The 25985-nt window shown below is 43.4% G+C and overlaps 1 protein-coding gene across 6 annotated transcripts in view; it reads left to right on the top strand.

Moving 5' to 3' along the window:
- Ahi1 (Abelson helper integration site 1) overlaps positions 1-25985 on the top strand; it is a 200696-nt gene that overhangs the window by 123777 nt on the left and 50934 nt on the right. For 4 of the 6 annotated variants that reach the window (XM_085689094.2, XM_085689079.2, XM_048425328.3 and 1 more), the window contains exon 23: positions 6427-6529. In XM_085689094.2, coding sequence (XP_085545220.2) covers positions 6427-6529 — 103 coding nt within the window. Of the gene's footprint in view, positions 1-6426; positions 6530-10687; positions 10975-11013; positions 12374-25985 lie in introns of those variants that run through there. The other 2 variants (XM_085689099.2, XM_085689098.2) reach the window with 2 other exon arrangements.

Here is a 25985-nt window from a genome sequence, read left to right as displayed (position 1 = left end):
CCATGCAGCATGCTACAAGACGTTCTGCTGTGCAGATGAGAGATGTGGCATTAAGTGGACTTTAAAAGAGCCATGGAGTTATAATCTAGAAGATACCTTACAATTCTTTCCACATCCCCTTTGATCTAAGAGCTGACAAATTCAAGAGGGAAAGCTAGGTGCTAATGTCATAGGGCATCGCTGTCACTACTAAACTAAGACTTCAGCATCCAACCCTTGTTGCTGGGCTTGTCTCTTTCTCAGCTGGGTTCTCTGCCACAGGTTCTGTGGGAAGATATTGTTACTGGCAATCACTGGGGTCTCTTAGTGATTGCCAAGTGATACAGGAGAAATGAGGGTCTCTTCTTGGGGTCCTCAGTCTCATAAATAAAAGAATTTAAGAATGGATTCGACCCAAAGTCAAGGACAAGTGTTGTAGTTTGAAAGAAAGCCCCAGGGCAGCCCACTGATCTCAGCAGCTATGAGGAGGGTACAGGGAAGGGAGGGAGGGAGGGAGGGAGGAAGGAGGGAAGGAGGGAGGGAGGGAGGGAGGGAGGGAGGGAGGGAGGGAGGGAAGGAGGGAGGGAGGGAGGGAAGGAAGGAGGGAGGGAGGGAGGTAGGAGGGAAGGAGGGAGGGAGGGAGGGAGGGAAGGAAGGAGGGAGGGAGGGAGGAAGGAAAGCAAGCAGGCAAACCATCCATTTAAGCTGGCATGGGGTTTAGTAAACACCACAGACAAACAGCCATGGTGGGGAGAAAGACTTTAGAGAAAGAACAAGGAAGCCTGGAGTGTTAGGGAAAGTGTGCTTCAAAAATAGATAAAAAGAAAAGGATCCTATTCTCATCAGAAGTATTTATTTTTTCTCAGCAGTTTTTTATCGCTGCCCAAACGTGTCACTTTGCTGTTTATATTTAAGAAATGAATGCTAATGATAGGTGTGTGTGTGCGTGTGTGTGTGTGTGTGTGTGTGTGCATGCATGTGAGACGTAAGCACATTTGCCCACATCATCACATTTGATCCTCACAGTGTCCCCAAGAATAAGTATCTAGTTTCTTCCTGCCAGTGGAGGAAAGAAACCTAGAAGGCAGCAGTTTGAAGTTCCAGTTTACTCTTCTTCCCACGCCTCCCTGCCCTTAGTTTTTGGTACCTACACACATCCTTTAGTTTCTGTCTGACAAACATTTTTTCAGTTCACTGCAATCTTACGAAATAATGTAGTTAATAATAAAATCACAGATGCCTAGGAATTTACATCTTAAAAAACTAGAATTGCTTATTAAACATAGATTAAACAGGACCTTCCATATATACCACATTGGATGGCTTTTCAGGTGATGTCTAGACCCACTCTGCGTCCTCAGATAAGTGCAGGAAGTGTCCCAGACACTTGGGTTCCAAACATTGTCAGGGTAGCTAGCTCTACTTCTGTTGAATGTAGAGCACTCAAGAACCTTATGCAAATCAAAAAGGAAGAGAAAATTATAAGAAGTTCAAATGTGTCCGAGTGCTCGTTTAGCTAAACCCTTTGGGAATTATCTGTACTCAAGGTTTCTTAGGTCAGCGAAGATATACTTTCTTGTGACGTGAAAACTGTGGACTAGCTAGTTGTCCAGTATGTACAGAGAAAGTTGCTGCATTCACTCTCTAATTTACAGTGCTAGATGCATGTAGGTGTTTTCTCATGTTTGCATTAATGTGTGTGCATGTACATGCATGGTTGTGTGTTGCGCATATGTGTGTGTCTAGGTCATAAGTCAGTGTCTGGTATGCTCAGTCACTCTCCACTGTTTAAGGATTCAGGGTCTTTGCTGAACCCAGAGCTTGCTCATTTCAGCTTCTCTAGATAGCCATCTTGCCTCAAGGATCCGTTGTTTATGCCTCCCAAGCTGGGGGAATACAGGCAGGCTGCATGCCTATCCAGATTTTATGTGGATGCTGAGATCAAAACTCCAGGCCACTCACTTTCACAGCAAGCTCTTTGTCCACTGAACCATCTCTCATCCTCTCTCTTCTTTTTCTACCCTCTTTTCTTTCTGAGAAATTATCACTTGTATTATCAATTTATATAGATTTCACCAAATCTAAACTCTTTTTAGAATATAAGAAAAACTTTTAATTTAGCTATGTCATTTTCTTGAAAATTAAACTTCCCTTTGTATTTCATGCCCTATGATGTTTTTATTTATTACCTAATGCCCTGGTCAAGTTTATAATGACATTTCTGTAAACACATTGTAATAAGTAATATGTACTGTTTGTGTTCTCTATTCCCTATGTCCTATATTGATTTTTCTTAGGATATAGTTTTTCAGATTCTCAATGTTAGTTGGGTTTGTTTCATTAAAAGCTTTGGTCAAAGAGATTGCCTCAGATAGCCAACATATTGAATTCCTTTGTTAGGTACTCAGAAACTGAATGAGTCGATGAAATGAAATAGAATTCAGTGGTCACTCTCATCCCTGCATGGCGCACCCTGTTCCCGGCTCCTCATCTTTCCTTTTCTCCTTGAGGATCTCCTAAAATTGTCTGTGTCTGAGAACTTTCCTCTAGGTTGTTGTTCTGATTGCCCAGTTCTTAAGCTTTTTCTTACTCCTCTATGTCATTTCTTAAATCAAAACCTTCTGCTGTCCTGTGTGAGTATCTCAGTGTACTTAGCACTGAGCATGGTGAAATGAGAAAGTATACAGATGACATGAGGAAACAGAATTAAGTGTTTGGAAGACAACAGATTATGTAATTAGGTACAAGATGAGGTGGCACAAATGGTCACTGTGAGAGGGAAGAGTGTAGAGAGCTAGAAGACTTCCAGGAGGAAGCAGGCTCTGGTTGGACTTCCAGAACTGAGCCTTCGAAGCGGTCACACTGACACAGGAATGAGGCACGTGAAGCTATCAAGGACGGATTGGGAGAGGACTAATTAGTGGTGGGATCGGAGACCTGTAGCAGGGAAAAGGACTGGAGTTCTTATTCCTGGAGAATGGGATTGGGGAGTTGGGAGCAGCAGAGGCTTGGAAGGTGGAATTGGGAGCCACAGCTCTCTGTTTACCTGGTGTTTTACATGAGCCTGAATAAGCATTTGTCTGTATCAGGGCTTAGTCCTGTTCTGACCTGACTGCGAAGGCAGGCGTTCCAGGTGAGAGTTGGCAGCCACTGCGAGCATCAGCCTGATGGAGAAAATGCTGACCGGGAGTTTCCTGCCGTAGCTGCTGAGCTAGACAGTGATGTGCACTAGTAATGACACATGATATGTGCCTATGAGTGTGTCCAGTGTGCCAAGGAACACTCACGCTATGCACATCATTTTCTAAATGTAAGTTTGTCAGGCACCTAACATGCCATCAAAATGTTCTAGGTACTGGAGACATGAGTAAACCTATCAAAATCCTCATCTTAGAGAGCTGGCATTTTACTTACATGTGTAAACATTTGTGTTAGAATATGCTATACTGTGGAGAAAAGTTAAGTATGGGGAGGAGATAGAAATGGGAGGTGTAATTGTTGCAGTTTTGAGTTTTGTTTGTTCTGTTAATATTTTTGTTTGCAAGTCTTGTTCAGAATCCTAGACTGACCTTGAACTCATAGGTGATCCTCCTGATCTTATCCACCCAAGAACTGGAATTCTAGATGTGAGCCACTACAGTGGGTCTGTTGTAGTTTTAAGTTGAATTGTGAGAAAAGGAATTGAGTAATGTGTGTACGAGGGGACAGGTGCGGAAGGCCATGAGGCAGGAGTGTAGGAGCGAGCATACTCGGTATCCTAAAGAAACAGTGGGGAAATTGCCAGCATGCTGGAATGGATAAAGCAGTTGAGAGAACTCGAAAAGACGAGGGTAAGCAGTGGTCAGACCATATAACGTGGGTGTCACTAAATAGAGGGAACAGCACATTTCAACATCACTCTGACATGTGAGGTAAGAATGGATACACATTAATAGGTGAGGGTGAAGGCAGAGAGACTAGTTAAGATCATATTAAAAGTATCAGAAGAGATTCGGCCATACCTAGAGGAAGTACGGTAGCAAGGGGGTTAGTGAAAGGGTCAGAACTGGGGCTGGGTCGTCCCTCAGTCACCTAAGTCCTTACCTAAAAAGCATGAGTTTCATGCCCAGAACACATGTTAAAAAATGATAGACATGGGAACCCATGCCTGTAATCCCAACGCCGGTGAGGTGGAGAGAGAAAATCCTTGGGGCTTGCTGGCCAGCCAGTCCAGCCTGATTAGTGCGCACCAGGTCAATGAAAGACTGTCTCAAGGAAGACAGACAGTGTTCCTGAGGATGATACCTGCCCTGCTTAGGGTTACTGTTGCTGTGACGAAACACCATGCCCAAAACCATGATGCCCAAAAATGAAAGGGTATATATTTGGCTTACACTTCCACAGCGCTGTTCATCATCAAAGGAAGCCAGGATAGGAACTCAAACAACGTAGGAACCTGGAGGCTGGAACTGATGCGCAGGCCTCAGAGGGGTGCTGCTTACGGGGCTTGCTCATCATGGCTTGTTCAATCTGCTTTCCTGTTGAAGTCAAAACCAGCAGCCCAGGGATGGCACCACACACAACGGGGTGGGTTCCCCATCAATCACTAATTAAGAAAATACTCTACAGGCTGTGTACAGCCCCATCTTATGGAGGCATTTTCTTAATTAAGGCTCCCTCCACCAGATGATGTTAGCTTATATCAGTTGACATTAAACTATCCAGCACACCGCCAAGGTTGTCCTTGGCTTTCATATGCACACACAAGTGCTTGCACACCAACATACACATCAACAAGTAATCAACATTGCACACATCCATACAAGCATTCACACATATGCATACATGTATTTTTATAGGTCTGGTTTTATATATACAGATGTATTTGTGACAGTTTTACTGAAATATACTTGGTATATAATAAATGACGTACATTTCAGATTTTAAGAAAGAGACACTCATGAGCCATCACCACAAAGAATTCCTCAATCTTTTCACGTTCTTTCATTTCTTCCTTTCTGTAACTACCATCCCTTGACAACCAGTGATCCTCTCTCTCCTTCCAGAGTTTCAAAGACCACAATTTGTTTATTCATTACCTGTTTATATGTCTTTGAGTTGTCTCGTTTGGAGCCACTACAAATATCAGTATTTGTGTAAATCATCACATAGATATTTGCATTCGTGTTTATTGGGTAAATAACTAGAATTGGGTGACTAGAGTTGTTTTAATACATTTTCTGTGTCATCTCATGTTACAGGCTTACCTACTCGCAAGAGAGTTGTGCTTCCTCCCCAGGACAAGACACAGTCAGGCTGTAATCCCAGCCCTTCCAGTTCGAGAGGGGCCTCATGTGCTTTGACTTTGTGGATCCTTATCCCTAATGGCCTGTGATGTCAAGGATGAGTGTGTGTGTGTGTGTGTGTGTGTCCCCATATATATTTATGATCTCTTTGGTGAAATGAGTATCTATTTGAATAGTGTTTTACCTTTTTAATACTTGAAAGACTTCTGTTAATTTTTTTCTACATGTATTTCTTTATTTTTGGAGGAGGGCCCTGTATACCATGGTGTGTGTGGCGTTCAGAGGATAACTTGAAGGAGTCAGTTCTTTCCTTCTTCATATGGATTCTGGGAATCAAACTCTGGTTGTCAGGCTTGGTGGCACGTGCATTACCTGCTGAGCCATCCCTCCAGACCTAGTATTACTAAGCTTCAGGAGTACACCACATCTTCTGAATACGGCCTCTCTTCCTGACTCTTCTGCGCTGCCTCTCACTATAGCCTCACAGAGCCTCTGCCTGCACACATGTGGAGACAGTGTGTGCATGATCACACAAGCAAACACATCATTTTAAGACACTGCTATTGTCCTAACTGGATAAACCATATTGAGCTTACTCACGCTCCCTGTCTCCAGACACAGTCACATTGAAAGCTAGACCTTGAACTTGAGTTATGTATATACATGCAGTTTTGTGTACAAATACTTTATCATTCCCGGTAATCCCTTGATTTTTAAATTCTTGTATCTTTTTAAAGCTGTTTAGGATATTCCCACCTTTACCATGGTGTATGTTTTGCTATTACCATTGAGATTTTCACGGTCTTCTACAGTTGGGTGTTCTAAACTTTAGTAGGAGCTTCTCCCACTTCTTCCCTTGCCTCTAAGAAATACCCTGTGACAGTAAAGGGTTGTTTTTCCATCTACATTGATAACATTTTCTGGTTTTCCCTTGGCATCTAAACAGAATTTGCTCAATTCTTGTCCCTTTCATGTCTGAGATGGAGCATTGCGTCTCACCCCTTTGGAGAGTGGCACTTGTACTTTTCCCAGTGGTTTTTCTCAGGCCCCCGACTTATCATCCCTGTCCATCCCTCTGTCCCTTCCCTAGATCCAGGCCTTATCTAACCCACTACAGCAGCTGTCCTGCTGGCTCCTTATTTCTAATCTTTCCTTCCTGTAGGACGGAGAAGAGCAAAGAGCAAAACTGGGAGGACCGTGGACACAGAGCAGATATGCAGGCAAAGAGAAGCGAGCCGCTGGCCCGGAAAGTCACCCTGATAGAGGTAAGAGAGAATCAGCAGAGTCAGGAGTGAGAGAAGATCAGGAGGAAGTCATTTCATTACCAGGGAAAGACCAGGTGTCCTAGTGAGCAGTGGCAGATGCCAGGGAGCACCACTAATGTGATGAGCTTTGACAAGGGCATTGGCATTTGCGGCCAAGAGGCTGTTAGCAGTCTTGGAGGACTGGTTGATGGTGTGCTAGAAGCATAACTTAGACTGTCTTTCTTTATTTCCAAAATTCTGTGCTGGAAGTGCAGAAACAAATTGTTCAGCAATCAGTAGAAAACCCAGGCTGTAGAGGTCTTTATACAGGGGATAACAAGAATCTCTGCAGAGAGGTGAGAGCCACGTGGAAGCCCTTCCACGTGTAAGGAGGCCTGGGGCCCGATTTGTGTTTTCCACTGCCAGGTGGAGCATGTTTGCCTCTGAGACAGGCCCTTGGGGAATGGTGGTGGGAGGGTGAGCCCCAGCAATGGGAGGAAGCCTCTCGGGAGACCTTGTCTTCTCTGCAGGCAGAATTAGTTTGTCTGTTGAAATTAAGTTTATTTAGCTACACCCACAAGCATACATTTGTTACTTTCTAGAATTAGATTCAGAGTTCCATAACTCTTTAACTTGAAAAAAATAAGTAAATTTACTTGTACAGAAAGCCTAGATGAGTAGTTAATCCTGGGAATGGCTTTTTATATAAGCATGATGTTGGAATTAGAAAACGTTTTTGGTTTTGCTCAGGGTTTTGATTGGTTGTATTGTGGTGGTGGTGGTGGTGGTTTTGTGTTTTGTGTTGTTGTTGTGGTGGTGGTGGTGGTGGTGGTGGTTGTGAAGGGGAAGGACAGTTCTGTTTCCTAGACTGGACTCAGACTCTTGGACACAAACAGTTCTTCTGCCTTAGCTTCTTAGTTCTTCTACCTGAGCGTGTAGCCACCTACTCCTATATTCAGCTATGAGTCATTCTGAAATGGATATTTGGGTTTATGTAATGGAAATTTTATAATCATGCATGTCAGAAGTGAAAAAAGTGGTGCCCACTTACTGTTTTTGCAGAGGACCCAGGTCCGGGTTCCAGCACCCATACCACAGCTTACAACTATCTCCAACTCCAGTTCCATGTTATCCTATGCCCTATCCTTGTCCTCCTTGAGTATTACATGGTGTACATACATACATACATGCACACATACTATATACATACATACATACATACATACATACATAACATACAGGCAAAACACTCATACCCATAAAATAAAAATAAATCTTTGGCCCCATAAAGTTTTTCAATAATAGCTGGACTGGAGAAAAACTTTATCTAAAGGATTTGCTCCAAGAAATCATCAAAAAGAGAAATGTATCACTAAGGAAACTAGTGGAGAATGTATAGGGAATTTTACTAAAAGAATAAATATATTAGGCCACAAATGTTTACTTTAGCACTAATCCGTTTATGAAATGAAAAGTGTAACAACAAAATTAGGTAATATTTTCATCACAAAATGACACCAAGTTTCAAAATTTAGGAACTATAATTTGTATGACAATACAAGGAAGTAGGTTATCCTCTTAAATGTATGCCCCTGTGCATAATCCATTTGTTCTTCATGGATGAGAGTTTGGTGGTAAGGTTTTTATTTCCATAAAAGGAGGCATGTGAGGCTGTATTGTCCACAGAATTCTTAGCCAGATGCGATGGAGTGTCTGTTGTCCTAGTGACTCGTGTTCTAAGGTAGAAGACTCACTTGAGCCCAAGAATTGAAAACCATTCTGGGCAAATTAGTCAAACCACATCTCAAAGTACAAATGTCCTTTGACTTGACGGTAGGAAAGCCTTTGAAGACAATGGAGAGATTCAATTGAGATTATGCTTCGAAGTAGATGTTTAAGAAAGAAGAAAAGTCAATCTCTATGATAAAGCATGGATTGAGATATCTCTGACTCAGTTTGCTGGTACAGTAGATTTGGCTGTTACTGGGGAGGCTGGTGGTCTGAGTCCACCTGGGGACAGAGACAATGGGAATTCTTTGTAATGACTGTAAAGTTGTTCCAATGGATTCTACTCTTCGAAATGGAATTTATTAAATTATGAAATGTTTATATAATAGATTTTCAGGTCCTCATTCATATGACAAAATTGTTTTTATGTGAATAGAAAGAAATGATGGATAAATTTAGAAGGCAGCAATACCAACAAATGTTATCTAGGTGTTGAAGTTGTAGTGATTTTCATTTTCATCCATGTATTTTCTGATTTTTTTCTACTCAACTTTTTTATACTACTTTAAGATTCCTTTCAAAAGGAAGAGAATTTCAGAAATTTCTAATATGATCTGTTCTTTCTACACAAGAGCTCAAGGCCCAAGGTCTCATAGTAGAGCTCCTTAAGTAAGGTGTGCTTTTCTGCTGCAGCTTGAGGGCTGTTTGCAGTGCAGGTTCTCTGCCTCCATGGTATTTTTGCTCCCCTGTACTTAGTTAGCCTGGGGCTCAGCACAGAAGCAAACCTGGGGAATGTGTATGGACCAGGTTCAGTTTCCTATGGCGTTAGCCCAGCCTGCTACTGAATCTCACTGTTTTACACAATCATTAGCCTAGTTTCATAGTCGTTTTCATAATCTTGCTGTACAGATTCTTCTTCTCCTTTGTCTGAAGTGGCTTTTTGAAGTCTTCAGTTTGTCTCTCTTTTCCTGTGTTCACTGTGGGCATGCTCTGTATAAAGATGCCTCTGACTGGGCTCAGACTCAGGCTTGTGTTTGTGAATTAGATGGGACCTCTTCCCTGCCTTCGGCAAAGTGGGACTGTGTCTCTGCTTTGACATCCCTGCCCTGTCTGCCAGCAGCCGTGGTGCACTGTCTTTTCTATCCCTTTCGTCCTGACGCTGCCTCCTGCTCCCGCTCCTGCTCCCGGGCAGTCTGCGGATCTTGCAGGGTTTCTTCCCCTTGGTACTCTGAACCATTTCCCTTCAGACATTCTCCAGTGCTGCTGCTTCAGCTTTTTCTAAACTTCGCTCAGGTTTCCTCTCTGGGGTTTCTCCTGTTTACTTCTCACAGTGCAGGCTCTCCCCCCCCACCACCACCACCACACACACTCCTTCAACTTGCCCTACATCTCCTGCACCTGCAGAAGAAGCCGTCCCACTGATTTCCAGCTGTGTGTCCCCCTTTGTCACCGTTCCCTTTCTGTCCTCCTGTTTGTCCTGCCATCACCATGAGCCCCTCCTCTTTTGTCTGTTGTGTTGTCTTATCCCCCTAAAACCTTTTTTCTCCGCGATGCACTTTGCAGGTTTAAAGTCTCTGTGTGACTTGTACCCTACTCTGCTTTACTCTTTTCCATTTTTATCAGTCTCTAATTGGAGAAAGTTTTGCATTCTCTTTGTTTTATATGTGGTAAGAGAAATGACTGTTCTGACCCTTGCTGTTACTATATATCCTAGCATGTTGTAGCAGCCTTCACGAGCTTCACTTGACTCTGTTGCTGAGCTTCTCTATGTAATTACATTACCAAAGTTAAAGTCAGGAAACCTGAACCCATAGCAGAATTTTTCCAAACCTTTGTGAGTAAATTTTTCTTATGTGGAAAAAGAATAATGTAACCACGCACTTAAGATAAAGCCTGTTTTGAAAAACACAAGTGTTTGCCTTCCTCCTGGGCTCCCAGGAGAGCCAGTGGGGAACCACCAGTCTGCCCTTGCCTGCCACAGTGTGTCAACGATTGCTTTTCTCAGAGGTGGTCTGCAGAGCTGACCTTACCTATTGTCGTCACTCCAAGACTGACAGTCCAGTGTTACAGCCTCTTTGGTTAGCAGAAAGTCAGACATGCTTGATCCAGACAGTCCCGTGCTCCATGGGTGGTGACACCCAGCAGCCAGGACGAACCTCAGTGCTCATCACTAGCTGACGGGCCACTGTGGTCTCTAAGAAGGAAACATCTGTATCTCAACTCTTGGTGATTAGTAATGATTTAATTTGTTTTATCCACAAATTGTATCTAGATCCATGGTTAGCCATCACTATCATGGTCAATCAAAAATGAAGTACACATTTTCACATTTGGTTCATATAGTCTGGAAAATATAATAATGTGCCCAGTTTGAAAAGTAGACACACCAGAGGGGTAAATGAAAGAATCCTGATGAAAGTAGATTGTCTCTTTCTCGTTATGAAATTGAAGTGTCCTCCACAAGAATCTTTGCCCATGAAAGGAAGAACTTCACCGGCTCTGAGTGCCTCCTCCTAGAATCCCGCTCACTTCATCCTGCCTCATCTTCTCTGGAGACGCTTATCTTTTTGCTCAGGGTAGCTGTCAGTGTAGGGCAGTCAGTCCAGTTGCTAATGATCACAGAAATGTGAGGAGCACGCCTGGGGCAAACTGGTATAGCTAAATTAACCTAATGCTTCTGTTTAGTGTGTGGGCGGGGATGGGCTTCTTATGTGCATTGTTACGAAGGTTATAACAGGAAGACTTTGCTCATTATCTTTGTATACTTTTCTTCCTAGTAAAAAGTTGGAAAGGAATGAAGAAACAACCAGATGAATTGAAATGAAATAAAAAGCTAAGCCAGATGGGTTTCTCTTTAGATTTTGGAAGAAAAGAAGTATCTACTGTTTATTGACCTTGTGAAAAATATAAAATAAGGCTTGGCTGTAAAAAAAAAAAAAAAAAAAAAGTTGATGTGGCCTCTGGGCTTAATTGTTATAAACCATTGTGAGTGTTATTGGTCAAAGTATTGTATCTGTGCTGTTAGTAACTGCATCAAAATTATATTGCTGCTGTTGGAAAAACCAATAAAGAAATCCCAGAACTGCCACTCAGCAAACGTGAATAAAAGTGTGTGCATTGTTCACGCATTCCCTAAGTTGTCATCCAGTGCTGCTGTATGTGACGTGGCTGTCGGTGTAACGCTGCTCAGAAAGCAGAGCGTCTGCTTTTGAAGTAACTGTGTAAAAAGACAAGCAGCCTCTGAATATTGTGGATTCAGACTGCCTCAGTAACAAAGGCATTAAAAGAAACAAGTTGCTTCTAAGAGCTAAATGTTTACATTGTTTTTGAGTGAATTATATGTATAACTCACCATGCCTAAAAGTAAGAGTAATTTTGGATAGACTAGCAATAGTCTCCCAAATTTATTTCCACTTTTAAAGGCAGTTCATATTTAAACATACAAGTAATTTATAGATATAAATTGTTTAATATTTATTTTAGCCTGAATATTTGTTTTTAAATTATTACACATTATTTCTGTCTTTATTTCCAGAGTAACAATGCCGTTACCATACAACCATATGTTTTGAAGTTGGGTGTAACAGAGAAATTTGTCCTTTTTGGTTTTTCCTTAACTCTTTCCTGTCTTCAACTCCATGATAAGTCTGTCAATAAAACAGCTAACCTCAGCAAGGTCAAAGCCTGTGGTAAAGTTAGAAAACCTTATTTACCAAAGTAGACAATTGATTCCATTGAAATAAGAAGTGAGAAAAACTGGGTTGAGCACTGAGGTGTAAACTTGTCCAGATGTACCAGCGTGAAACAGCTTCTGGTACAAATATATTTGGCTCTGATCCCTGCACATGTTGTAGAAGCTTAAAAGTGGTAAACATGAGCCTGCTGTGGGGACCCTTTGTAGTATCGTTGTTGTTAGAGGAGTTTTCGAACCTATAGAGTGGCACTGAAAACTGCCGCAGCCCACAGCCAGCACAGGAGTCTCTTCTGCCAGTGCCAGGCCGGCATTGTTCTGGTTGTGTGTGTCTGTGTTCCCGGTGTATTTGGGCCAGGCAGCCGAGTCGCTCTGTACGTGCTTGTTTTCCATCTTGTGAGTGTGCTGCTTAAAACAATAAAAAATAAAGATATGTGTCCCTACCATTTTGACTCGAGTGTTTTTCTTTTCATCATTTATGAGTGTGTGTGTGTGTGTGTGTGTGTGTGTGTGTGTGTGTGTGTGTGTGTTCTTCTGGGGGTGCATGTGTGGGCGTGCAGGTGTGCATTTGTACCTGAGTGTGGAGGCTCTGGATTGATGTCAGGAATCTTCCTCAATCTTTCTTCCACTTCCTTCTTCTACTTTTTTCATTCCTCTAGGCAGGGTCTCTCGGGAAACCTAGAACTCACCAGTAAGGATCCCCCATGTCTGCCCCTGAAGCTGTAATTACAGATAACCCCCTTTGGTTGCCCACCGTTCAGATGGGCCAGCTCCTGATTTTCAGTTGAATGTCAGTTCTCTGATTTTGGTCTTAAATTCAGCAGAAAGCATTTCAACAAGCTGTAGAAATACTTCAAGACTGAAAGACACTCGAGGGGCGGAGCATTCGCTGCGATCTTTGTGTGCACATGAAAAGATGAAGGATGACTTTATATTGCACCTACTGAAGACAGCAGGAACAGACGAGTCCTGTACCAGGAACCGCGGCTCTCCTCAGAGCCCACGCCGTCCATAGGCTGGCGGCTTGCCAGGGTCAGCCTGTTCCATTCAGGACGAGATGGAGTAGGTCTTTAGCACACCCTCTAGAAGAACTGGGGTCCCTGTAGCAGTGCCCTCAGGTCACAGGTCCTCATTGGGCTCCTGCATGAACTAAGGCTCCACATCCACTTGATTTACAGCACCATATGGTTTTTTTATCATTTATTTTTTATAGTAATTATAAAAATATTGAATGTTATCACACTGTTGGTTCAAACCAGCAGTTTGGCACTATCTTTGTATCTTGAGGACTACAGTATCAAATATATAGTATGACTAAGATTTGCAAGCATTTAATAATATAATAAAAACCCAAGATATTTTTCCCATGGTGAGAGGTAGACATGTATGCATACGTGCTTTCATGTGTGGCCGTGTACCTGTATACAGGCTGACACACCTACCCTGTGACATTTACATGGGTGCTAGGAATCCAAACTCTAGTCTTCATGTTTGCATGGCAAATGCTTATCCACCAAGCCATCTCCCCAGGCACCTAAAAAATCAGGTTTTTAAAAGATTTCTATCATGGAGTATTTACAACAAAAATGAAAATTTGGGGCATAAAATGTAATTTTTAACTGAAATTAATATATTAAAGGGCTAAAACTTGCTACATATGAAATTCTGTGTATGGTTTCTGGCACTTAAAAGCTTCCTCTTGACCCTAATTTTATGTATAACTTATTGTAAAATTTTATCCTTCATGACATTTTCTCTTTAGAAATTTTTGACTCAACTGTATCTGGAAGTCACCATGTTATAGCTTAGTATGACATGTTGCTTTTGTCATACATTAAGTATTTTTAAGAAGGTAAGAAAAAATAAAAATGATAGCAAAATATTAGTGATGATATTTTTATATATTTTCAGCTACTTTCCATCCGAGGTCCTTAGATGTTAATTAAATGGTGGAAGTATTTTTAAATCAGCATGATGGTATCAGTTTTACCCAAATGAACTTACCTACAGAAAATATTTCCCAGATCTTCATTTTTATTACACGTAATCTTCATTCCTCCTTGCATCAGATCTTTGAGGGACACAAACCTCCTGTGCTCTACAAATAAGCAACACAAGGCTCTGAACGCTAAGCAGCTTGCCATGTGTGCACACCCTGGAGATGCTCGTGGTAGCCATAAATGGACGGGAGAGTCCGTGGCAGGTCCTCAAGTGCTGCAGAGGACAAAGCCAGTCAGCAGTTAAATTGGAAACTCCTGCACATGTAAGGGTGGTTAAAACCACCTTCCACCCAAGTCTAGAAATTTGTATATACCTAAGTGAAAATGGTTTATAAAACTGGTCGCTTATGTGTCCTATAATTATTCTTAGTAAGGCCTTATCATACCATAGTTCTAACATGTCCTGAAGAAATGGGTTCTGTAGAAACAAAGCAATTATGTGTACAGTAGCATTTTATTCATGAAACAGAAAAGGCGCCCTTTCAGACATATGAAAGATAATAACAACATCAAGCAGAGTGTCAATCACAGGACTGTGTTGACTGAAGAACTCAATCTATGGATGGATCCAATTATCTGCAGGAGAATTGAATGTCAGCATCACTTAGGGTTAACAATGGGCTAAGTCGGCAAAGGCAGCCGGCTCCTCTCTGCAGAGACCCAGGAAGTATTAGTAATGAGACTTTTCATTCATCATCTCCTTCTGCTCTAATTATTAAGCTGAATAGGGTATACTTTAAGCTAAGGCGGGAACTGGTTAACAAAAAAAGTTTGTTTTGTAAACGCAAAGAAGGCCATCTTTGGATCCTCTTCACTTCTAGCAGTAGGTTGTAGGCACCTCCCTTTTCTGATCTTACGCTTCACTACCATTTATGGACGGGTAAGTTTTGCCTCAAAAAGTTGAGATGGTTACTAGCAGGAACCTACAATTTTATTTCTCCCATCTAAAAAAGGGGACATGTGTCATAATCCATAATTCCTTTACCAACTCTCATTGCCTAGGTCAGAATGCCTTAACTGCTAGCACACACGAGTGTCGACGCTCGCAGTACTGAACAAGGTAGCGTTGGTGTGCTCCTACCTCATTTCTTAATCCATCGCTTGATTCCTCTCCAGAATGGAGAGAACACACACGAACGTTTAGGAGTGACATTCTTATGGACTTAAGCCCACAGCAAAGGACGGCTCTTAGATGACCTTGGGGTGGAGGTAGCTTGCTTAATGAACATAGCAGTGGCAGGGGTAAACAGCATGCCATCTAGGAAGATAACTTGTTGAAAGAGCAAAAAAGCAACTGAAGATTTAAAATTAAAAAAAAAAAAGTGGAGGAAGGAGGGTTCCCTGGAGAAAAGTTGGGTAGATTCAGTTCAGTTTTTGGTGTTTTTAGCAGAGCATCAGTTGGCTTCTGTGTGAGCTAAATTTGTTCACAGGGATGTGAACAAATAGAAGTGCCTCACATCATTTTTCTGAACTAGGAGCCGGTGTGAGGTGGTTCGGCAGCCAGGCTCTCCACCAGCCCTGACTGCTAACACAAGTTAACGTTCAGAAGACTATGTCCATACGCCTGTCGGCAACAAAGTACAATGAAGAGTGGTAAAGGAATGTCAGTCCAATCTCACACTTCAAGAACATCAAATTCTTACTATACTTATCATGTGTGCAGGCAGACTACATAATAAACTAGTCTATAGCAGCTGTAAATTTCTGAGGATTTATCTAACCACAAATACATTGAAATGGGGAAATGGGGCTATATTAAACCATGCAAGATGCTGCTGGAGCCGTGCCATTTCTGCAACATCCTGTAATTAATTTATCGTGACAGGTCTGGCAAACTGAAACATTCGCGGAGCTTGCAACAGACTGTTAGACTACAGTGGTTGCTGACCCACAAGCATGCCAAGCAAAGGTAGTTTTTCTTCCCAAACATGACCCTTCAGGGCGCCCTATATCCAGGAGCAATTTGTCGTCTTGCAATCTCAAAAACTACCTAACACATGGAAATGCTCTGGGCTCCGAGAAGGGACCTGGTTTACTCTCTGCTGTGTCTGTCATTTTCCGCAGTAGCCTAGCAGAGGAACGGCAGCCAGCTCAGCCCTTCCCCGCAGGATGTGTTTGGCACTAGACATAATGGGATTGTCTTACGGGAGATTTGAATCGGTTTTGGAAGTCTCTTAGAAAACTCCTTTTCATATGAATAAGATTCACATAAAACCACCTCTATTTGTCTAACATCCTCTTGAAATTTGAACAGCACAGAGAAGTATAACTTTGTTATTATGAAAATGGACCCTCACAGTAAGGGCCTTGCCATTTCCTACCAGGATTATAGAATGATCACTGCCTGGCTGGACGCAGGTGCTGTCGTGGTTGGTGCTGAGAATGAGCCCAAGGGCAGAGATGACATAGTAGGTAAAGTGCTTGCTGCACAGACATGAATGTAGATGCCCAGCACCAACATTAGAGCCATGGCAGGTGGCACCCACCGGCAACCCAGGCCTGGCGAGTAAGAGACAGGTGGCTCTCTGGGCTGACTAGCTAAGCGTAGCCCAAATGGTTAGCTCCAGGGTCACTGAGATGGCATGTCTCAAAATATGAAGTGGATAAATGATTGAGGAAGATGACAAGCTCTGGACTCCACAAGTACACACATGGGTGAGTATACACATATACACATGCACACACCCATAGACCTGATGTGTATATGCGTACACGTGCGCACGCGCACACACACTCCATAGTAAAGGATGTTCTTTGTTGGGAAAGTGGAGCTGCCATCTCTGGAAAGTGGAAGTTACGTTGTTCAAATGTGCATAGCCTTGTCCATTTCCTAGGAGAATTTAGAGTTCTTTCAATAGGCAAGAGAACCTGATTCACCCGGAGCCCAGTATCTCAAAATGTCAGGAAAAGGGCAAAGGTCCCAGATGCAGGAGAGGAAGAAGGCTGCTGCTGAGTTGGAATGAGAGGAGAGGAGGCAGACGGGGTGACGGGAAGTGAAGAAAAAGCCTTGGATCTTCAGTACCTCTTCCTGGGAGCATCTCCTTCCAGAGCTCATCCAAAACTTTGGAAATGGAGTAGAGACTCAGAGATGGTTCAAACAAAAATGATCTTTTTGTTGGTTGGGTTTTTTTTAGAGACAAGGTTGTAGTCCAGGCAGACCTCAAACTTGAAGTCATCCTGCGTCACCCTCCCAAATCCTAGGTTTACAGGGCCTGGGTCTCTGTGCTTTAAGATTTTTTAACTAAGTACCTTGCCTACGACCCAGTGACAGGGCCACTCCAAATTCCAAATCCAGGTGTTTCTTAGGTAACAATCTTATAAAACTGCATTATTTAGTCCTAATTATGGAAATACTCATTTTTAAAACTTTGTTTACAGTCATAAATAAATATCCCTTCCATAACTTGGTCTGTCTATGTATTACAAATGATTGATCTAAGTAATCAAGGGTTCATAGTAGGTTGACATGCAAATAAAGCAATAGCCAGAGGAGTTGATGTTTCTATACACATGTAGGATAAGATTTTTCTTTTTAACAATTAGATACAGAGTATCTATTTGCATATCAAGAGCTGGAATCAACTACTTTGTTAAGTACATTGATAATTTAGGGCACTCTGGCTGGGGATGTAGTTCCCCTATGGGACACTTACTTGGCATACTCAAAACCTAGGGTTCAATCCCCAGGGCTGAAAACATAACAAAATAAATTTAGGACCCTTAATGATTTTCACATATTTATCTGCATTTAGATGTGCATTCATGCTTGTGTGCAATTCTGCATTTATTTATTCAACAACTGATTCCTGGACGCTAGATACAGTTGAGCTAGGACAATCACCTTGAAGTGCCCAAGTATTTACCACCATTGCCACCACGGAGTGGCTTTTAGAGAATTTTCCCTAAATTTTCAGACTTGAGTCCCTTAACAGTCTACCAGGAAGACACCCCCACCCCGTGTTTTCAAGCCACTCATAAGGTTTTGCTCACCAGAATGGGGTCCTCCCCATACACTGCATTTTTGCCAAACAGGAAAACTCTTTACTGACATCTGAAAAATATGGAAGTACATTATCAGAAGAGCCAAGTGGTGCCCCCCATTTAAAGGGCAGCAAGACTCATTTACACATGCATCCTTTGGAATTGGGTTTTATCCCCTTTAGGTAGTCAGCTGTGAAAAGGTGTTTGTGTTCTTATTGAAGTCTTAAAGCTGAATATACTTTAGCATGCAAGAACTTAAAATATGAACCTGTCACAGAGTTCAAATAAGGCCACTGTTAAATGTTAATTCGTGTTTTCTAGGCAGAGGAGGAAGGGGTACACAGAAAATTCTAGTTCCTTTTCCAAAATCTTTCTTTTGCACACAATAACACTGAATAAAGAGGTCATGAATTTGAAGATGAGTGGAGAGGTTTATGTGGGAGAGTCAAGAGGGAAGAAGAGGAAGGAAGAAACCTAATTAAATTACCATCTCCAAAATAAACAAAAAACATATTTTTAAAAAGTTAAACAAATTGCTTGCATGCATAATCTATTTAAGCTATAGGGGATTTGTCCAAATGCAAATAAATTATACTTTCTATCGTTGTTCTCTTAATGGACAATAAATTCCCATTTAACCTACAATTTCATTAGCTCAACTCACCAACTTGAAAGGCCATGGCACATTCGTAAAATGAAAGCCTGTCTTAAAACTCTTCCCAGACATTCCCACATCACTATCATTAACTATTCTGAACAGCATTGGACTTATCCTGCTGGCTTAGAGATTCCTGTAGCTCTACTCTGGTATTTGCTGGTATCAGGACACTGAAATGAAATCCAGTCACCTTGGTGGTGACAGCAGAAAAGAGAATTGGTTGGTATGGGAAGGAATGGCGACCTGGAGTAGCTCCACATTGCAGTCAAAACCCTCGGTGTTCTGTCACAAGACATCTCTAGTCAGGGGTATCCTGTGGGAGCCCCACTATTCATCCTATAGGAAGGCCTCCAAGGGCCTTTTTCAACTTTTTCAAGCCCTTAGGTTATTCTGATGCTAAGGAAGACCTCCCCAGTACCTCTGTGGGGGAAAGGGTATTCCAGTTTAATATCGAATGTGGTTCGATTCCTAATTGGGGCCTGGAAGAGTGACCTCCCTCATTGTCTTCTCACAATGTGCTGTGCCTTCTGCCTCTTGGAACACGGTCCACATGATATGAAACTAATGGTGAACTGGAAACAGGAACCGTGTAGAAACATCACTGTGGGCCCAGAACTTACCGCTGAGTTCACACAATAGTAGGAGGTAAAAAAGTAAAATGTTAACTAACCTGAATGTCAATCCCAATGTAGCTCAATGGAACAGCAGTGTCCCAGCATGTGTGAGGGCCCAGGTTCAAAGCCCAGAGCAGCAATCAATCAACCAAATGAAATGTAACACCAAACCAATGATATAACTACATTAGCACCCTGCTGTGGTCCAGTATTGCATGATTTCATTTTCTTTCCTTTTCCCTTTTCTTTCAGACAGGTTCTCACCAGACTGCCCTTGAACTCACAGAGGTCTGACCACCTCTGCCTCCTGAGTGCTGGGATTAAAGGGTTGTGCCGCCACACCCAGCTCGCGGGGCTATTAAACCAGGATCTTGTGGAACTCCAAAGAACAGTGCCTAGTGCCTGTCTTTCAGCTGCACCTGTTGGAGCATTTCAATTCTCTACTCTTTCGCACACTCCTCCCTTTTCTGTTTTTTGGGGTCCCTTTTTTCTCTTCCGCGTGGCATCAGCACAGTTAACAGTAGTTAAATTCCCAAAAGCCTTCCTGAGGGCCAGACTCCGAAACTAGGACTCCACCTTGGAGCACCCACACAGTGACCTTGGATGGCATTCCTCACACACCTAGTACATTCTGAACAACTCCTTATTTACATAAAAACATGATCTTCAAATGTGGATGTAATCTTTTGGGTCTTTGGCTTTTTTTATGGAGGCAAATGAGCCAGAAGGTTAAGTCTCATTTGCATGGCATTTTGCATTCCTTTTCATCCTGGGTAAAAAGCCTTCTAAAGCTGTGCAGTGTGTGCTTTGCTTCTCGGGAGCCTGACACCCTGCCGACTCTCTTCTTGGCTTTTTTAGTAGTTTTCTAAGGGAAGGGACCCTAGACCCTAGATCCACTGTCGCTGGATCTGAGAGCTCCCTGCAAGAATTCAGGGCTTTGTGAGTTTATGGTTTGTTTTTGTATCATCCAATGAACCCTTTCTAACCTCAGCTTTTGAATTCTTGTATGTTTGGTATATGTGTGCATGTATGGGTGCATCATTAACTACGTCAGCTGCTATAACCATGAAACGCACACCATTATATTAAGCTCCCTGTCTTCTGTACAGTCATATTTGAGCAGGGAAAGGAAAGGTATTTCGTATTATAATTATCCATCATTATATAACCAATTCTGATAAAAAGCTAGCATTTACTGAGAACAGACTAGGGTTTTTTTTAAGCTCATTGCCAAGGACTTTACACATATTATCTCAATTTTCAAAATAAGTTTGCAAGGTAAGTATTATTCCCACTTCAAAGCAAAACTCCTGTTCACCGAGGTTAGAAGGTGTGTGACTTTTAAGTTAGAACGGCAGGATCATATTTCCAGTTTGTCAAATTCAAAAATTCCCTTTTATTACCGTTAGATTACTGCCCAAGAGTTTGCCAAGCTGACTACATACTGTGTTTTCCTTAAACAAAACGCTCATTCCAATCACGGTGGGCAAAACATAACTTTCTACTATTGAACACTGAATAAGAAATCAAAACATTTAATATTACCCAAATTTCTGCTGTATCTTATAATAACAGCCCTCTGCAAAAACAAAACAGGTTGAGCCAACTAGTCCTGAAATTGCATCTTGTTGTGGAGACATTGACTTCAGTCTTTAAAGTGTAAGTAAAATATTCCTGGATCCTCCTGTTAAAGGAAATTTATCTTGGTGCAGAGATGAGCAATAAGAGGCGGTTGCCAATGTGTTTACCCTGTGGAAATGATGTCTTTTAGGGTTGATAGAGGCAAAAAACGAGGTTTAGGTGTGAAGCCTTCTTCGGTACACTTCCATGACTGTATCCTAAGGATACAGCCCCTTTCTATTCAAACCCTAGGTCTGCCTCGGTGGTGGGCAATGGTCTCACCGTGTTTACTTGCTGCTTCGCTGTATGGTGGTGACAGGTGTTCACCCCCAATCGGCATGCTTAATACATACTGAACAGAGGCAGATTCAGGCCCAGTCACCGGGCAAACCGCCTACGTATGAATTGCGTGTAGAGATGCTAAGACCAGAAAGGGCGCAATCACTTCACATCCTGACTTAAGACAAAGTCAGCGAGGTTCTCCGTTTCCAATGGAAACTGGTGTCTTTGGCTCTTCCTCCGGTCTTCCCTCTCCTCCGTCCGGCCTCTGCTGTTCACCTGTGTCACCTCTGGAACTCAGCTGCAGCAGCCCACCAATTAAACTCTTAACATCGCCTGTGTTACATACAATCAAAAATTGTTTGCAGGGCCCTCCTGCACCCCAGCTGGTACAGGGTGCAAACAAAAGCAAGACAAACAAATCCTGTGCCTGTCTCTTGAGTCAGCCTCAGAGCCAGGTGGTTGGAAGGACTGCCCAAGGCCCTGGGATTCAGGTGGGGGCAGTGCTGTTTCTGGTCCAACCTGCTTTCACCCTTCCTGGTGCAGCAGGCAGCTGAAAACGGCGCACAGCCGACAAGCGTTCGACTAGACGCGTGCATCTGGGGTGTGAAGCAACCATGACTGCCCCCAAACTTCTCTAGCCCTTGGCTTCCCTGAGACTGCGGTGAGCTCAGACTTCTATAGCCTGCCGTCTAAGTATTGGCCTCCAGGACTAAAGGGGGAACCTCACCTTCTATGGCGGTTCTGAAGCCAGTGCCCAAGAGCATTATCTCCAGAGATAGCTCTTGGGGAATCCACACCCTAGAGCGTCGGTGACAAACTCCTGTCCCTGCACCCCAAGGCTGTTGTTGCCAGTATACCCTTGTCACTGACTGCTCTCATTTGTTGCCGTGTGGTGCCATGAGTGTGAAGGAATGGCACCCTCCCTTACAAGCTTGTTAGTAACTCATGACATTAGCCCAAGCTAATCTCTGGCCTTAACCATGGCAGGAAGGAAAAGCTTGGTACACACGAAGACATCCTACAATACAGGTAGCCATATATTAGCGCATTTTTTTTTTTTGTCTTGTAGAACCAGACAGATGACAGCATCACTGAGCCCAGCCACAAGCATGGCTTTAGATCCTTCCCCAAATCTTCCTGGCCTGAATCCAAAAGAAAACAAGCTTGGAAAGTGAAGTGGGCATTAAGAAGTGGAAAGGGAGACGGGGGTTTACTTGGCATCCCTTTCTGGGGGAAAGTTAAGAAAACTTACTGCCACTTTCCTAGGCATTTTCCGTTTTCATAATTCTTCCAAAATTCTTTGATTTGAAGTTTGGTTTTATGGGTTTTTTTTTTTTTACATTGGCAAATTTGGCAAATCGGTTAAGAAGGAAGCCCATTTTCTTATGGCACAACACAATAAGAGACCCAGGGTAGGTAGCGTGCGCCTTTATTCCCAACACTGTACATAGGGGGACCCCGTTCAAGATGCACGAAGAACTTCAAAGGTAGCCCCTCCCTGTACACACCTCCCCCAGTGTGGGCGTTTCTTTAACCACCCCCTCAACAGAGTGAGCTTTTAGGTGAGCATAATTGTGCTTTTGTCTTGGACTTGGCTCACCCCACTACACTCTTACTCCGAGATCCCCTGGCCTGAAGCCCAGGGTGGGGCTTTGCCTTCAGTACTGTAAATAATGGTAATTACCTTTACAAACTTTAAAAAAAAAAAAGTTTTCCCAAGGTCAAGAATATCCAAAGTCTAGAGCGCGCTATCACTCTTTGTGTGCAAATCTCTTAGAATGAGGGTGGGGATTTTAAAAAGTCTCTCCCTCTTGGAATAGCGAAGCAGAGAGGAAATTATATATGTAATCGCCAGCTCTCTCTGTCTCCGTGGGCCCCTATGATGTTAATGCTAAAGCTTCCACACTGCAGGACAGATGAGAGTAGATAGAGGAGTGACCGGTGTGGTGACACACAAGTATTTGGGGAGTCTTTTAAAGCACAGCCTAGTCTGGGAGATGTCTTCTGCTCCGATGGAGGGGAGGAGGTTTGCCCATCAGGGCTGAAGTGCAACACTGGCCACTGATGGCTAAAAAGCACCTGTTGAGCCTGTGCCCTTGTGATCCCTCCAAACGTCGCTGCATTGGATCACCACTGTGACTCCACACAATCTAAGTGTTCATTTCATGCACAGTCACTGTATCTACGTCCACGATCAAAAGGATTAATGAAAATTCAAACTTTATTTCTTAATTCCGTAGCTTTGGGCCACAGAATTACATCAAGTCTCGTGTCTAAAGGTCTGCTTTGTGCATGGCGTAGATTGCTTTCTCGGCCACAAATTCCCCTTGATTGTTTTACTCTCGTTTAGCTCACTTGAGCATGGAAACCTGAACATCTGGACAAATTTCTTTTTGTTGACCCACAAGGACTCCTTTCAAGCCTAAAGACACAGCATGGTGGCTCCTATGTGATCACTGGAGTTGTATCGAGACTCACAAAGGAAGAGTCAGGGCTTCCTGCCTCCCGTTTTCCCCATTCAGAAGCCAGATCCTCACTGCAGGGCTGTGAGAGGGAGCAATCAGGGCCCTGGTCTTGCTGGCTGTGGTGTAAGTCCAAAGATCAAAACCTCTGAGAGTGCTCATTTTAATGCTAAAAGAAGATTCATAATGTGACTGTCCAAATGAAAACACATCCCTGATGCTAACAGCTCACTAACAAGCCATTTTCCTGATCTCACAGCCCTGCTGAGGATGCCCAGAGTGTCTGAGATTGCCACAGAGTCCTGCCAAGCTCCCGGGCCTTCCCCTGGAGAGTCAGCATCCAGCCACAGCTACACACACACCACTTCTCTCACTAGGAGGGCTCAGTTTTAGGAAGCAATTCCTCCTATGCACTTGGCCTCTTTCCAATGGTAAACTGTTGCAGCCTTGCAGAGTTCACAGTCTATGAATGAGTTTGCTCTTATCTGACCCTTCAGTTCACCCCCGCCGTGACCACTGGAAGCATCCCATCAAGTCTATCTGGATGTCATACAAACTTGGCCCTTATGTAGGGGACTTCCAATAACCCATGCCTTTGCATACAGCTATGAAATGAAATGCCAGGTGAGGATATCACGAGCCTCTTGGGGTACACAAGCAAGCTACAGAGCCAGCAGGACATCCCAGCATGCTCTGGGGGCAGTTCTGCACCTGGCCTTAGGACTGAGTCTCTGCTCTGCTCTGGCTTAACCTACACAGCCGTGTGTTTGGTGGCGAGGAGAAGCAGCTGCGGGCCAGAAGAACTGGATTTCTAGGTCAAGTAGCGCAGAGCGCATCAAGCACCATCTTCACCTAGGCGTCTCTTAAAAAGAAGTCCTTCCCTTCAACTTGAGTCACCTCTCCTTCCAAACCCTAAATTAAGTCTTCTTTGACATCCTCTTCATCCATGGCAGGCAGCACTGGTGGGCGAAGCCCTGGTCCCCTCCCTCCTGGAATGAGTCCTCTGGAGACCCACAACAGGAAGGAACTCTTTCGGAAGCCTGGGGCTTTGCCATGGGGCACGCAGGAGAAGAAAGGGTTAAGTTGGCTGGGTAAAATATTGTCTATCACTAGTGATTGCCACCAAGCTGAAAAACAAGCTGCACCTGTACCCCGGCAATTTAAGAGGTTCTGGTCAGCTACTTTCCCCTGGTGCTTTGTTCTGCCAGCTGCCTGCGCGCTTTGGGTGCAGGTGGGAAGCATGGACTTTGCTATCTATAAAAAAACTTAATAGTGAAGATCAACTTCCGCTTCACCTCCCCAGGGATCAAAGTTTTTGGGCTTTCTTTCTTTGTCTTCCCTTTCCTGAAAGACTGACAGAGCAAAGCTCAGAAAAAAAAAAAAATGGGTAAGTTGTTGAATCTTCATGGTACCCCCAAGAAGCAGAAGATCGTTGGTGTGTGCTCTTTTTTTTTTTTTTTAATTCCCGCTTGAAGGAAAGAAAGGAGATATGACAAAGAGAAGATAGTGGTGACACATGGCTTGAAAGAAATCAAAGGTGGCTGAAGGAGGACAGGAGAACGACAGCCTGGGGAACCCCTCCAGTCACCCTCCAGCATGACAGAGAGAGGCCTGTGGCTTCCATGATGAAGTATGCAATCACTGTGCACCCCTGCCTCGCTGGGAGCCAGCATCACAAGATTTCCATCTGCCTGTATTCCTTTCTATTACACAGCCGTTGGCCCGAGTAATACGTGGGTGAAAAAGAAATATAATAGCCCCGTGCATGCGCCTTGCTAATCACATCCTCAAAGGTCTTGTATTAATACAACAGATATTCATTGCCTATTGAGTGACGGTGCTAAGTTAGCTGCTGGACACACAGTGGTTGTTACGGGCTGAGTGGTGAGCCTCCCCACCCCTCAGTGTTCGCTTGGTGAAGCCCGAACTGCTAGAACTCTACGATATGACTGTGTTGAAGACAGGGCCTCTAAGGCGGAGAACAAGTTAAAATTAGGCTGTTAGAGTAGGCCTGAATCCTTGTGTCTAGCCTTCCTTCCTGGAGAGGAAATACGGGTGCCAAGCAATCCCACACAGAAGAAAAGTCAGGTGAAGACGCAGACAGCAGAGGCCTACAAGCAAGTGAGAGACGCCCCGCGACAAGACCGCTGACACCTTGATCTTGAACTTCTAATTCCCAGAACAGCTACAAAACAAGTCTTTATCTGTGGCTTAGGCCACTCAGATCATAGTATCCTATGCGGCAGTCCTAGGGCAGCAGTAAGCAGTGAGTCAGACGGGGCCTGGAGTCTGGCGGACAGAAAGCTTATTAAAGAACGCAAAACATCATGCCCACGTGTATCGGGGGATATTTGATCACACTGTGAACCCCAGGTTTGCATTTGTGTTAATTAAATAGAATTAACCTTGGGTCAGGGGGCTGAGTTAGCAACTAGTTGACA

This window comes from Myodes glareolus, chromosome 1 (genome assembly GCF_982192425.1).
Source record: "Myodes glareolus chromosome 1, mMyoGla1.1, whole genome shotgun sequence".
NCBI lineage: Eukaryota > Metazoa > Chordata > Mammalia > Rodentia > Cricetidae > Myodes > Myodes glareolus.
The sequence above is the reverse complement of the archived record's forward strand: the minus strand, read 5'-3'. Positions and strand labels throughout refer to the sequence as shown.